General features: G+C 44.9%; 1 protein-coding gene across 7 annotated transcripts in view; it reads right to left on the bottom strand.

Annotated features, from left to right (window-relative positions):
* The window catches only part of MPPE1 (metallophosphoesterase 1), a 296,325-nt gene that overhangs the window by 140,592 nt on the left and 142,217 nt on the right, over positions 1-13,516 (bottom strand). For all 7 annotated transcript variants that reach the window (XR_010177827.1, XM_063923442.1, XM_063923443.1 and 4 more), the window contains exon 4: positions 2,937-3,040. Coding sequence is in view for 6 of the 7 variants with exons in the window: in XM_063923442.1 (XP_063779512.1) it covers positions 2,937-3,040 (104 nt within the window). In the remaining variant the exon portion in view is untranslated. The remainder of the gene's footprint in view (positions 1-2,936; positions 3,041-13,516) is intronic.

The following is a 13,516-nucleotide window of genomic DNA, read 5'->3' as shown; positions in this document are numbered from 1 at the left end:
GTGCAGAGAGAGTTAGATTTGGGTGGGGTCTGTTCAAACTGAAATCTCAATTGCAGTGTAAAAATAAAGCAGCCAGTATTTTCTCTGCACAGAAACAATATAACCAACCCAAATCTAACTCTCTCTGCAAATATATCTGCCACAGATGCAGTGCACATGGTTTTGCCCATTAGAGAACAAATTTGCTGCTGCGATCAGGTCTGAATTAGGCCCTAGATCCAATTCATGGCCAGCCACCAAAGTAGGGACTGATGAGTTGCTGGGAACAGTACTAAGCCTCCAGACGGTGATTTGACCTGGACCAGGAAATGAGCATGACACCATCTTCCTTCACAAGCACATGCACTGGAGTACTGACACCTGTCTGCACACTCGCTAGTATTGCCAACACCTGTTTGTGCACTGTCAAGATCTTATAAACAAAAACAAGATCACCAATATAAAGTCCCTCGGAGCTTAAACACTGGATGGCACACTGACAAATATCAGTCAGATAAACAGTCCACGAGCATGGATGCCTCTATTTTCAAAATGTTCCTCAAAAGAAATAACAGTAGAGACACCTCATAGAGAAATATTGCATTCTTCAAGTGATACAATGTGGAATAATATAATGGACTCCTACCATATGGAGGGGTCTACTTGATATGTAGACAAAACAGCATGTGGTTTGAGAGGGCACTGCCTACAAGGAAATTCAGGGTCCAGTGATCCTTAAGAGAAAAAAAATGGTCCAAAATAGCGTAATATAGTATTATAATTCACACACAAAAGATGTTACATAAGACATAAAAGAGGCAGTTATGATGGACTCTCACCCGGTCAAATTGTCTACTTAGGCATAAGCAGACAAAAAGAGCATGAGATGTAATATAACAGGCATCCCCGGATGCTCAGCATTCAGCCAGAAGAGTCCAAAATTCGTGCCCCGATCCTCTGTGCCGACTGCGCCGAGGGACTTTACATTGGTGATCTTGTATTCGTTTATGTGAATTTGAGTGTGGGTGACACTTTAAACCAATTTAGTTCCATAGGCTGCTTTTTTTTGCGCAGTGGTAAAGTTAAAAATTATTTCTTTCACTGTCAAGATGTTGTCTTCAGGAAGGAAGAACCAGAAGGCCCTGGTGTCGAACAGAAGGCCTAGAAACACCAGACGTGAAGGAACAAGATGAGATTTGGGATAATTTATAATTATCCATCCATGAGCCTCCAATGTCCATACTGTCAAAAGAAGATGGCCCTGAAGAAGTAGAGCAGACTCCGCTTTTATCATTAGGTCATCTAAGGGGTGTAGTATGGCTGACCAGCGTTCTCCTGACTGCCGGTCAGCTTACCGACGCCGGGATCCCGACAGCATACCCGACAGCATACCGACGCCGGGATGCCGGCGGGGAGGGGCGAGTGCAGCAAGCCCCTTGCGGGCTCGCTGCGCTCGCCACGCTGCGCTCGCCACGCTGCGGGCTCGGTGGCGACCTGCGGTCGCCACGGGTTCTATTCCCACTCTATGGGTGTCGTGGACACCCACGAGTGGAAATAGTCCCTGTTGGCCGGCATGCCGACCATCGGGAAAGTGAGCCGTCGGGCTCGTGGAGGAGGTCATGTGACTATCGGTCAGCTGACCGGCGGTCACATGAATACCACCCCATCTAAGTATGGAATGACCATCACCCCTGACTGCAGAAGGGCTGCCAGTACCGCCATGATCTAGGTAAAGATCCTGGGCGCTGTGGTCAACCCTCTAATGCAAATCTGAGCAGGCTAGGATGACCTTCCCAAATAGGAACATGCAAGTAGTCTTCGACAGCTATATATGCTAGAAACTCATCCCTCTCTACTGCAGCAATCACAGACCACAAGGATTCCATTTGTTACGTTGGTACTCACATTTAAAAATAAAACTCTCAAAGTTGCTCCTGCAGCAAGCCAAAGTTGGACCTATGTGATGTAGAGAGGAGGGGCTAGCTTACAAACAAGTGCAGTTTGATGTGCCAACTCCTCACAGCATCTCTTACACCCCATTGTGATCAGTTTCCCCCAGAGTAGATGTAAGGGAAAATTTATTTTATGTATTAACAGTTTATAAAGCTGTCAAGTATTTGTGGGCTGCACGGTAAAGCAGCCCATACTTACCCCACATGTAAATATAATAAATGTATGTGTGCCCCTTGTATTGCAGCATGGTTTGTCCATGTGCACAGTTACTTGCACTTTTTTTGCTATACTCCCACCTCAGAATCAGGTATTACAGTATACACAGTAGCTGCAATGCTAATGAAGGAAGTAATTTGAGAAGTATGTATTAATTTACAAAAAAAGACTACAAGAAATGGTTAGTGTTGCGGACGATGTAGCCATTATCACCATCATCACCAACGTTATGTACTTGTACAAATACTTAAGGATCTGTTGGTTTTCAGAAGAGAACCCCATCTCATGGTTCTCCTGCCTTGATATTTCACTGGAATCGTAGGTGTCATTCCCATTTTGGTTTATATAGAGATGACCTTACGGATCATTGACCTAGTTCTCATGGACCTCCTGCTTCTCCTAATTTTTGCCTCACCGTGCACATCACACTAGCTTTCCTAATAATGTTTAGAAATGCTATTGTTTTTCTCTCCTTGTATTTTATGGGCCTCTATAACTGCTCCCACACAGTTACGCACACATTGAATATTCTGTTTTGACAGCCTCTTTTGTTTCCTCTGTTCTCTGTTTTCCTTGCACTTTTACTGCCTTTATAGCAGTCTTTCTTTACATTGAAAAAAAAAAAAAAAAAAAACTAACAACTACTGTCATTCCTTTGTGATACCAGCAAGGCATACGTACAGTACCTATTGTTACTGGTCGAAGTTCAAAACCCCTAATCTTACTGATTTCCTCACTTCTTATGCAATTTCAACATAAAAATTGCTGGATGTAAGCACTGTACTTACTCATAATGAAATCCAATGTCATGATTTCCCACAACAACTATCAGCTCTGTATGAGGAGGGTGTCTGAACATAGACTGGAAGCGGGCAACATCATTTTCCCATGCCTGAGGGAAAGAAAGAACATACAGCGACCAGTCACAAACTGTAAATGATGTCTGCATTAGGTCTTCCATTAATGTAGAGGATAGCACTGTTACATGTACATCAGCCACATGATAACTCACATGTGATGGAATTACACATTTAAGAACACAAATCTATGTACAGAAAAGCCTCATTCCATTCAGTGAATAGCAGTTACAATTTGTTTTAAGCACAACCATTATTCTTGTAGTGGTTTTAGATCTTCTAATGATGAGCGATGAAAAAGCATAGCCTCTATAAGCACCACTCTCCTTCACGCAGGGAGAAGTACTTTACTTTTCTATCGGACCATTACGTGAGGGTGGTTTCCCAACACAACTGGGTCTGTCATGCCATGGTAGACACTGCCTGCACTTGTAGTCACATGGAGGAGGGTTGTCAATGGAGGACATAACATGCAGTTGCAAATGTGTATGAAGTCATTGTAACCAATAGATTACATACACCATACATTACATAATGCTAGTGTAAGCATGACTTAACCTCAGTAAATAAAGGGGCCTAAATAGCGGAGCAATGGAGAAGAGGAAGGAGCAAGAGGGACTTCTGATTCATGGCTGCCGTTGTGTGTGTGTGTGTGTGTGTGTGTGTGTGTGTGTGTGTGTGTGTGTGTGTGTGTGTGTGTGTGTGTGTGTGTGTGTGTGTGTGTGTATGTGTGTGTATGTGTGTGTGTGTATATATATATATATATAAAATGAATTTTTATTAATCTATTGTACTCACATAATGTATACAATTGAATTCTAATTAAAAAAAGAAAAAATATACACATTTCAGATACTACTTTTCTACACACAGAAAATTGAACCATTATTTTGAAGTTTGCATCCCTATAACGTGTAAAATGCTGCTTCAGTAATTATTTGGAGACCTACAGTATATCCTTCACACAGAGCATGGCAACAAGTCAGTGTATGCGGACAGTGAAGATTCATCCCTCAGGCAATTACACAGAGATAAGAGGTGCGATTTATAACTAGAATGTAGTCCTTTTTAGAACTATTAGCATTCCTACACACTGTAGGTGTCAATATAATTATACACCGAGGAGCCGATTCAGAGATGGACGCAGCCACGTCTGGACACAGCAACCGTGTCCATCTAGTCTGCGCATAAGCACCAGCCATGCGCAACCCTTCTCCTTGTGGCTGCATCCTGGAAGGATGTGACCGCAAAGTAATTGACAGTGGTGGCCGTTCGGGGGGCGGTGTTTCGGCATTGCGGGGGCATGGTGGCTAACACAGGGGGGTGTTGCAAGCATTTTTTAGGGCGGCTGGGTGACATCACACACAGCCACGCCGATAGAAAAAATGTTGGCGGACCTGCGCAGGCACAGGTTGACATTAAATTGATGCGTCCACAGGTAATGGACACAACGTGAGGCAGCGCCACACACATGATGGGCAGCCTTGCCCTGTGCTGGGCCGCCCTCCAGCATGTAAGGAGATAAAAGCAGATCTTGCTGCGGGAAGCAAGATCTGCGTCCATCTCTGAGTAACCCACTGTATGCACATTGTTAAAGATTAGTTAGTGCACTTTAGCGTTTGACGGTCCAAAAAAATAATGTGATACATACATACTGTCTGCCAAGGTTTGCTTCTTAATTTGTTTTTCTTCAGGTCAATTTCAACATAGTCTGCAGCATTCACAAGTCTTAATAATGGACTTTAAGGGCAGTGCTCATTAAAATCACTTAACTTTTTTTGTTTTTTATGATGCGACCAAGCCAGGCTCCAGTGACATGTGACTATGCCAGTCAAGCAGTTAATTACACCGCACACCAACACTGCAGACTTTGTCCTCGTTATTAGCAGAACATTCAAAGTATGTTTTCAAAGTGCAAGGTTTTCTCTTGGCTTTAACAACCATTGTTTTACAACACCTGTGTGTACAAGTCCTTGCAGGTATAGACAACACAGAGGATGGAGTAGTTATAAAAATCAGGTAGAAACGAGTCAGATTCTTTTTTTAGAAATTTGTCCCTCTCTCTTTTGCAAGGTATTTTCATAGTTTGTCAGTTTCTATAGAATTTGTCAGGTTAGAGACCACCATCATTTGACAAATCAATGTTTCTCAAATGGGAGAGCATGGGACAGCACTAAGCAGGGCACTGCTATACCTGCTAATGATCAGAGCTACACAATGAAACAGATTAATTATATTTTAGTTAATTAGTTTAATTATGACTGGGATCAAAGAAGACTAAGATCATATTATCAGCATCCAACTTCTGGCACAAATTCTAGTAGAGACAACATTGGGCCAATTCAGTTAAGAGCAAAGTCCCTTTGGAGATAACAATATGTCACGGTTATAAAGGTGCAAGTAAAAAATAAGTCATGCTTTCTATACAGCAATAGACGGAAACATACAAAGAAGCACAGAGAGCAAGTCTACAAAGGGATCCCCCCTTTAATTGAATCCACTCACAAGATCTTATGGTTTTGCTCCCAGACTTGTAGATTTGGCAAGCATAAAGCCTGTTTGGTCCTGGTGGATTATATAATAACCAAATTCAGCCATAGAGGGGTATATGCAATTAGCGGCGAATCGCGGCAATTTTTCGCCCGTTTTTTAATTTGACACAATTCGACAGTCGAATTCCGGCAATTGGGTGCCGAAATTCAACATATTCAATAAAAAACGGATTCTACAGTCCCGCTGTCGAAAAACGGCCGATTTGACGGATTTTGATCCGATTTTTAAAAAACGTGAAAAAACCCGAAAAAAAATTGCGTGGGGTCCCCCCTCCAAAGCATAACCAGCCTCGGGCTCTTCGAGCCGGTCCTGGTTCTAAAAATCCGGGGGAAAAACTGACAGGGGATCCCCCGTATTTTTAAAACCAGCACCGGGCTCTGCGCCTGGTGCTGGTGCAAAAAATACGGGGGACAAAAAGAGTAGGGGTCCCCCGTATTTTTTACACCAGCATCGGGCTCCACTAACTGGACAGATAATGCCACAGCCGGGGGTCACTTTTATACAGCGCCCTGCGGCCGTGGCATTAAATATCCAACTAATCACCCCTGGCCGGGGTACCCTGGGGGAGTGGGGACCCCTTCAATCAAGGGGTCCCCCCCCCCCCAGCCACCCAAGGGCCAGGGGTGAAGCCCGAGGCTGTCCCCCCACATCCAAGGGCTGCGGATGGGGGGCTGATAGCCTTGAGAAAATTGAAAGAATATTGTTTTTTCCAGTAGTACTACTACAAGTCCCAGCAAGCCTCCCCCGCAAGCTGGTACTTGGAGAACCACAAGTACCAGCATGCGGGAGAAAAACGGGCCCACTGGTACCTGTAGTTCTACTGGAAAAAAATACCCAAATAAAAACAGGACACGCACACCTTGAAAGTACAACTTTATTTCACACATGTCGACACATACATACTTACCTATGTTCACACGCCGACCTCTGTCCACTTGTCCAAGTAGAATCCACGTGTACCTGTGAATAAAATTATACTCACCTGATCCAGTGTCCAGATTAAAATCCACGTACTTGGCAAAAAAAAAAAAAACGAACACCCGGACCAAACGGACTGAAAGGGGTCCCATGTTTACACATGGGACCCCTTTCCACGAATGCAGAGACCCCCCGTGACTGCTGTCACAGAAGGTCCCTTCAGCCAATCAGGAAGCGCTACTTCGTGGCACTCTCCTGATTGGCTGTATGCGCGTCTGCTGTCAGACAGCGCATCGCACAGCTCCCTCCATTAGTTTCAATGGTGGGAACTTTGCGTTCAGCGGTGGGGTTACCTGCGGTCAGCCGCTGACCGCGGGTGACCCCACCGCTGTCCGCAAAGTTCCCACCATTGAATATAATGGAGAGGCTTTGCGATGCGCTGTCTGACAGCTCAGACGCGCATAGCCAATCAGCAGAGTGCCAGGACGTTGAGCTCGCTGATTGGCTGAAGAGACCTTTCTGTGACAGCAGTCACGGGGGGTCTCTGCATTCGTGGAAAGGGGTCCCATGTGTAAACATGGGACCCCTTTCAGTCCGTTTGGTCCGGGTGTTCGTTTTTTTTTTTTGCCAAGTACGTGGATTATAATCTGGACACTGGATCAGGTGAGTATAATTTTATTCACAGGTACACGTGGATTCTACTTGGACAAGTGGACAGAGGTCGGCGTGTGAACATAGGTAAGTATGTATGTGTCGACATGTGTGAAATAAAGTTGTACTTTCAAGGTGTGCGTGTCCTGTTTTTATTTGGGTATTTTTTTTCCAGTAGAACTACAGGTACCAGCGGGCCCGTTTTTCTCCCGCATGCTGGTACTTGTGGTTCTCCAAGTACCAGCTTGCGGGGGAGGCTTGCTGGGACTTGTAGTACTACTGGAAAAAAAAACAATATTCTTTACATTTTCTCAAGGCTATCAGCCCCCCACCTGCAGCCCTTGGATGGGGGGGGGGACAGCCTCGGGCTTCACCCCTGGCCCTTGGGTGGCTGGGGGGGGACCCTTTGATTGAAGGGGTCCCCACTCCCCCAGGGTACCCCGGCCAGGGGTGATTAGTTGGATATTTAATGCCACGGCCGCAGGGCGCTGTATAAAAGTGACCCCCGGCTGTGTCATTATCTGTCCAGCTAGTGGAGCCCGATGCTGGTGTAAAAAATACGGGGGACACCTACTCTTTTTGTCCCCCGTATTTTTTGCACCAGCACCAGGCGCAGAGCCTGGTGCTGGTTTTAAAAATACGGGGGATCCCCTGTCATTTTTCCCCCCGGATTTTTACAACCAGAACCGGCTCGAAGAGCCCGTGGCTGGTTATGCTTAGGAGGGGGGACCCCACGCAATTTTTTTTCTGATTTTTACCATTCCATTTTAAAAAAATATATATATTTTTAAAAATATATAAATAATACTTGTGCCTCCAAAATAGACAAACCAAGTACCTAATCCCTTCTAATATAAATAGATATGCTATTACCAATAAAAAAAAACACCAAAAAAAAAACATGCTTTCAAAAAATTGTATTAGATTCCGCCACCAAAGTGTGGCGGATTGAAAATGACGAATTTACTGTCTAAAAGCACTGTTGTCGAATTTCCAAACTTCAATTGAATATACTTTTGGCGAATTGCCGCATTTGTACCATTGCAGAAATGTCGAATTTGACAAATGTCGAATTTCAAAAAGTCGAATTTGGAAAGTCCGTTTTTTTTGACGGAAAGTACTGAATTGCATTGTCGATTTTTTTTTTTTTACGAAAAAGTCAAGTTTTTCGACAATTTTGGGAATTCGACCGCAATTGCATATACCCCGATTATTATTTTTTTGGCGAAAAATTCCCGAAATTCGACAATTTTGGGCATTTTTCGCCCAAAAAAAAAATCGACAATGCAATTCAGTACTTTCCGACAAAAAAACGGACTTTCAAAATTCGACTTTTTGAAATTCGACTTTTGACAAATTCGACTTTTTTGCAATGATACACATGCTGCAATTCGACCAAAGTCTATTCAATGGAAGTTTGGAAATTCGACAACAGTGGTTTTAGACAGTAAATTCGTCATTTTCAATCCGCCACACTTTGGTGGGTGAAACTAATAAAAAAAAATTAAAACATGTTTTTTTTGTGTTTTTTTTCTTGGTAATATCATATCTATTTATATTAGAAGGGATTAGGTACTTGGTTTGTCTTTTTTGGAGGCACAAGTATTATTTATATATTTTTAAAAAATAATATTTTTTTTATTTTATTTTTTTGGATGGAATGGTAAAATCCCTGAAAAAAATGGCGTGGGGTCCCCCCTCCAAAGCATAACCAGCCTCGGGCTCTTCGAGCTGGTCCTGGTTCTAAAAATGCGGGGGGGAAATTGACAGGGGTTCCCCCGTATTTTTAAAACCAGCACCGGGCTCTGCGCCTGATGCTGGTGCAAAAAATACGGGGGACAAAAAGGAGTACGGGTCCCCCGTATTTTTTGTACCAGCACCAGGCTCCAGTAGCTGGACAGATAATGCCACAGCCGGGGGTCACTTTTATACAGCGCCCTGCGGCCGTGGCATTAAATATCCAACTAGACACCCCTGGCCGGGGTACCCTGGAGGAGTGGGGAACCCTTCAATCAAGGGGTCCCCCCCCCAGCCACCCAAGGGCCAGGGGTGAAGCCCGAGGCTGTCCCCCCCCATCCAAGGGCTGCGGATGGGAGGCTGATAGCCTTGAGAAAAATGACAGAATATTGTTTTTTCCAGTAGTACTACAAGTCCCAGCAAGCCTCCCCGCAAGCTGGTACTTGGAGAACCACAAGTACCAGTATGCGGGAGAAAAACGGGCCCGCTGGTACCTGTAGTTCTACTGGAAAAAAAATACCCAAATAAAAATAGGAGACCGACACTGTGAAAGTAAAACTTTATTTCATACGTCGACACACACATACTTACCTATGTTCACACGCCGACATCGGTCCTCTTCTCCAAGTAGAATCCAGGGGTACCTGAAAAGAAAAGATAAATACACTCACCTCATCCATGGTCCAGAGGTAAATCCACGAACTTGTCAAAAAAACAAACCGGACACCCGTACCACACGGACTGAAAGGGGTCCCATGTTGACACATGGGACCCCTTTCCACGAATGCAGAGAGACCCCCCCGTGACAGCTGTCACTGAAAGGTCTCGTAAGCCAATCAGCGAGCGCAACGTCCTTGCACTCTGCTGATTGGCTCTGTGCGCGTCTGAGCTGACAGCGCATCGCAAAGCCTCTCCATTATATTCAATGGTGGGAACTTTGCGGCTAGCGGTGGGGTCACCCGCCGGTCAGCGGCTGACCGCGGGTAACCCCACCACTGACGGCAAAGTTCCCACCATTGAAAGTAATGGAGAGGCTTTGCGATGCGCTGTCTGAGGTCACACGCGCACAGCCAATCAGGTGAGCGCCACGGAAGTAGCGCTTCCTGATTGGCTGAAAGGACCTCAGTGACAGGAGTCACGTGGTGTCCCGGCATTCGGGGAAATGGGTCTGATGTGTAAACATGGGACCCCTTTCAGTCCGGCATGGTACGGGTGTTCGTGTTTTTTTTTTAACAAGTACGTGGATTATCTCCCGGACACTGGATTGAGGTGAGTCTAATTTTTTTCACAGGTACCTCGGATCGTCGGAGACTGTGGCAGTCGGCGTGTCAACATAGGTAAGTATGTGTGTGTCGGCAGTGTGTAATAAAGTTGTACTTGTCAAGGTGTGTGTCTCCTGTTTTTATTTGGGTATTTTTTTTCCAGTAGTACTACAGGTACCAGCGGGCCCGTTTTTCTCCCGCATGCTGGTACTTGTGGTTCTCCAAGTACCAGCTTGCGGGGGAGGCTTGCTGGGACTTGTAGTACTACTGGAAAAAACAATATTCTGTCATTTTTCTCAAGGCTATCAGCCTCCCATCCGCAGCCCTTGGATGGGGGGGGACAGCCTCGGGCTTCACCCCTGGCCCTTGGGTGGCTGGGGGGGGGGGGGGACCCCTTGATTGAAGGGGTCCCCACTCCCCCAGGGTACCCCGGCCAGGGGTGACTAGTTGGATATTTAATGCCACGGCCGCAGGGCGCTGTATAAAAGTGACCCCCGGCTGTGGCATTATCTGTCCAGCTAGTGGAGCCCAATGCTGGTGTATAAAATACGGGGGACCCCTACTCTTTTTGTCCCCCTTATTTTTTGCACCAGCATCAGGCGCAGAGCCCGGTGCTGGTTTTAAAAATACGGGGGATCCCCTGTCAATTTTTCCCCCGCATTTTTAGAACCAGGACCAGCTCGAAGAGCCCGAGGCTGGTTATGCTTTGGAGGGGGGACCCCACGCCATTTTTTTCCGGGTTTTTCCCGTTTTTTCCCGTTTTTTTAATTCGCTGCAAAATCCGGCAAATCGGCCGTTTTTCGCCCGCGGGACTGTCGAATCCGTTTTTCATTGAATATGGTGAATTCCGGCAGCCACCTGCCGGAATTCACCTGTCGAATTGTGTCGAATTAAAAAACGGCGATAATTTGCCGCGATTCGCCGTGAATTGCATATACCCCATAGTCTTCATAGATTGTGTTTATTCTTCTTTTATTTTTAACTTTTAAAAGTTGTCATAAATGTGTACTAATGCAGTGTTTCTGGGTACAAAGCATTGCAATTACACACACAGCAGATAGAAAATTGAAAAAAAAAAAAAGAGAGGGGCCAGTTGCTTGGAGAAGGTGTCAGGGAAATGGTCAGTTGATGTCTATAAGGCATCTGGCTGCATTCATATGGGTAAATTTACTAAGGTGGGAGGGGTTTTGTTTTAGAACTGGTGACGTTGACCATAGGAACCAACTAAATTCTATCTATTAGCTACTAGAAGCAGCTAGATAAAAGTTATCTAGAATCTGATTGGTTGGTATGAGCAACATCACCAGTTCTAAAAAACTCCCACCTTGGTAAATTTACCTCAAAATCTGAACTACCAATTTACATATATGCTTGTCCACACATCAATTGAGAAGCCAAGAGAGAAGGACCGAAGAGTCTAAATGATGGAAATATTGGTCAACTTACTTCAAATAAGTAATGCTGGGCATACCTTATATGATTATTGGCAGATCAGGTAATAACTGCATAGTGTATGGACACGACCGATCAGCGATGATTGGGAAGTCGGGAATGAGAAATATTCCAACATGACCTACTGATCCTTTCTTTCGCAGTGTACTGTATGTATTGCCACAGCCAACATTTTCCCTGTTTCTTCTCAGAGAAAGAACAGGGAAATGTTTCTTCCACAAGGGGGAATCCAGATATTGTGTGGCCATGGACTGAGATATCTCACACTGTATGGCTACGATACCTGCTGGGTGCCAGGCTGTCAGATAAAATGTCTGTTGATCTGACAGACAATCTATATGAAAATGCGTACCCAGCTTTAAGATGTCATCCCCATAAGGTGTAGTTTTAGGACTAGTCCACTACATGTGGATGAAGGAACCTATACCCCTATAGACCCACCAGCATGGACAAGCAGTAGTCCCATCTATGGGACATATGTAATAGGGTCCGAATTTGCCGGTGGTGCAGGATGCAAGCCGATCTTGGATATATTTTTTTTTAAAGCGGCTGTCATTTAACAGGCATGCTTTTGCCTTGTAAATGATTGCCCCTTTAAAAAACCGTCAGAGATCGGCCGGCAACCTGCACCTCCGGCAACCTCTGACCCTGCTACATATGCCCCCATATATTGCGTGTAAGCTGATAGGGTCCCGGTATCAACAGTCGTATACTTTGCATGGTTCTGCTTTTGAGGAAATAGGTGAAACTCTCTTACAGGGAACAAGGAGTCCTCCTTTTGGTGTCCGCCCATTTTCACATCCCAGTGAAGTTAACATTTTGGTGTAGGGACTGGATTTAAAGATAAAATATTATAAAGTAGAGCTCACGTGCCAGATAGAGACTAGGGATGTATTTACTGAAGTGCAGGTTTACAGAAGTGAAGATGTTGCCCATAGCAACCAAACAGATTCTACTTATTTATCTAGCACCTTCTAGAAGATTATAGCTAGAATCTGATTGGATGAAATGGTCAACAACACCATTTCTATAAACCCACAGCTGCTACACTGCACAAAATACCGGCAATTTGACTACTTGGCAAATACTACTTTCTTTTCCTGTTTCTTCTTTAAAAGTAGAATATTCTTTTTCAAAATAGAAATAGGTCAACACTCATTTAATCCCATTCTGTCCTGAGTATCACCTAAATGGGAATATAGATGCCCTGTATGGATACAAACAAAAAATAAGAATTTACTCACCGGTAATTCTATTTCTCGTAGTCCGTAGTGGATGCTGGGGACTCCGTAAGGACCATGGGGAATAGCGGGCTCCGCAGGAGACTGGGCACTCTAAAGAAAGATTTAGTACTATCTGGTGTGCACTGGCTCCTCCCTCTATGCCCCTCCTCCAGACCTCAGTTAAGGAAACTGTGCCCGGAAGAGCTGACATTACAAGGAAAGGATTTTGGAATCCCGGGTAAGACTCATACCAGCAACACCAATCACACCGTATAACTTGTGATAAACTTACCCAGTTAACAGTATGAACAACCAACAGAGCATCAACCAATGGATGCCAATATAACATAACCCTTTATTAAGCAATAACTATATACACACGTATTGCAGAAAGTCCGCACTTGGGACGGGCGCCCAGCATCCACTACGGACTACGAGAAATAGAATTACCGGTGAGTAAATTCTTATTTTCTCTAACGTCCTAGTGGATGCTGGGGACTCCGTAAGGACCATGGGGATTATACCAAAGCTCCCAAACGGGCGGGAGAGTGCGGATGACTCTGCAGCACCGAATGGGCAAACACCAGGTCCTCCTCAGCCAGGGTATCAAACTTGTAGAACTTTGCAAATGTGTTTGAACCCGACCAAGTAGCAGCTCGGCAAAGCTGTAATGCCGAGCCGTCCAAGAAGAGCCCACCTTCCTTGTGGAATGGGC

The sequence above is a fragment of the Pseudophryne corroboree genome, chromosome 5 (assembly GCF_028390025.1).
Source record: "Pseudophryne corroboree isolate aPseCor3 chromosome 5, aPseCor3.hap2, whole genome shotgun sequence".
NCBI classification, from domain to species: Eukaryota; Metazoa; Chordata; class Amphibia; order Anura; family Myobatrachidae; genus Pseudophryne; species Pseudophryne corroboree.
The sequence above is the reverse complement of the archived record's forward strand: the minus strand, read 5'-3'. Positions and strand labels throughout refer to the sequence as shown.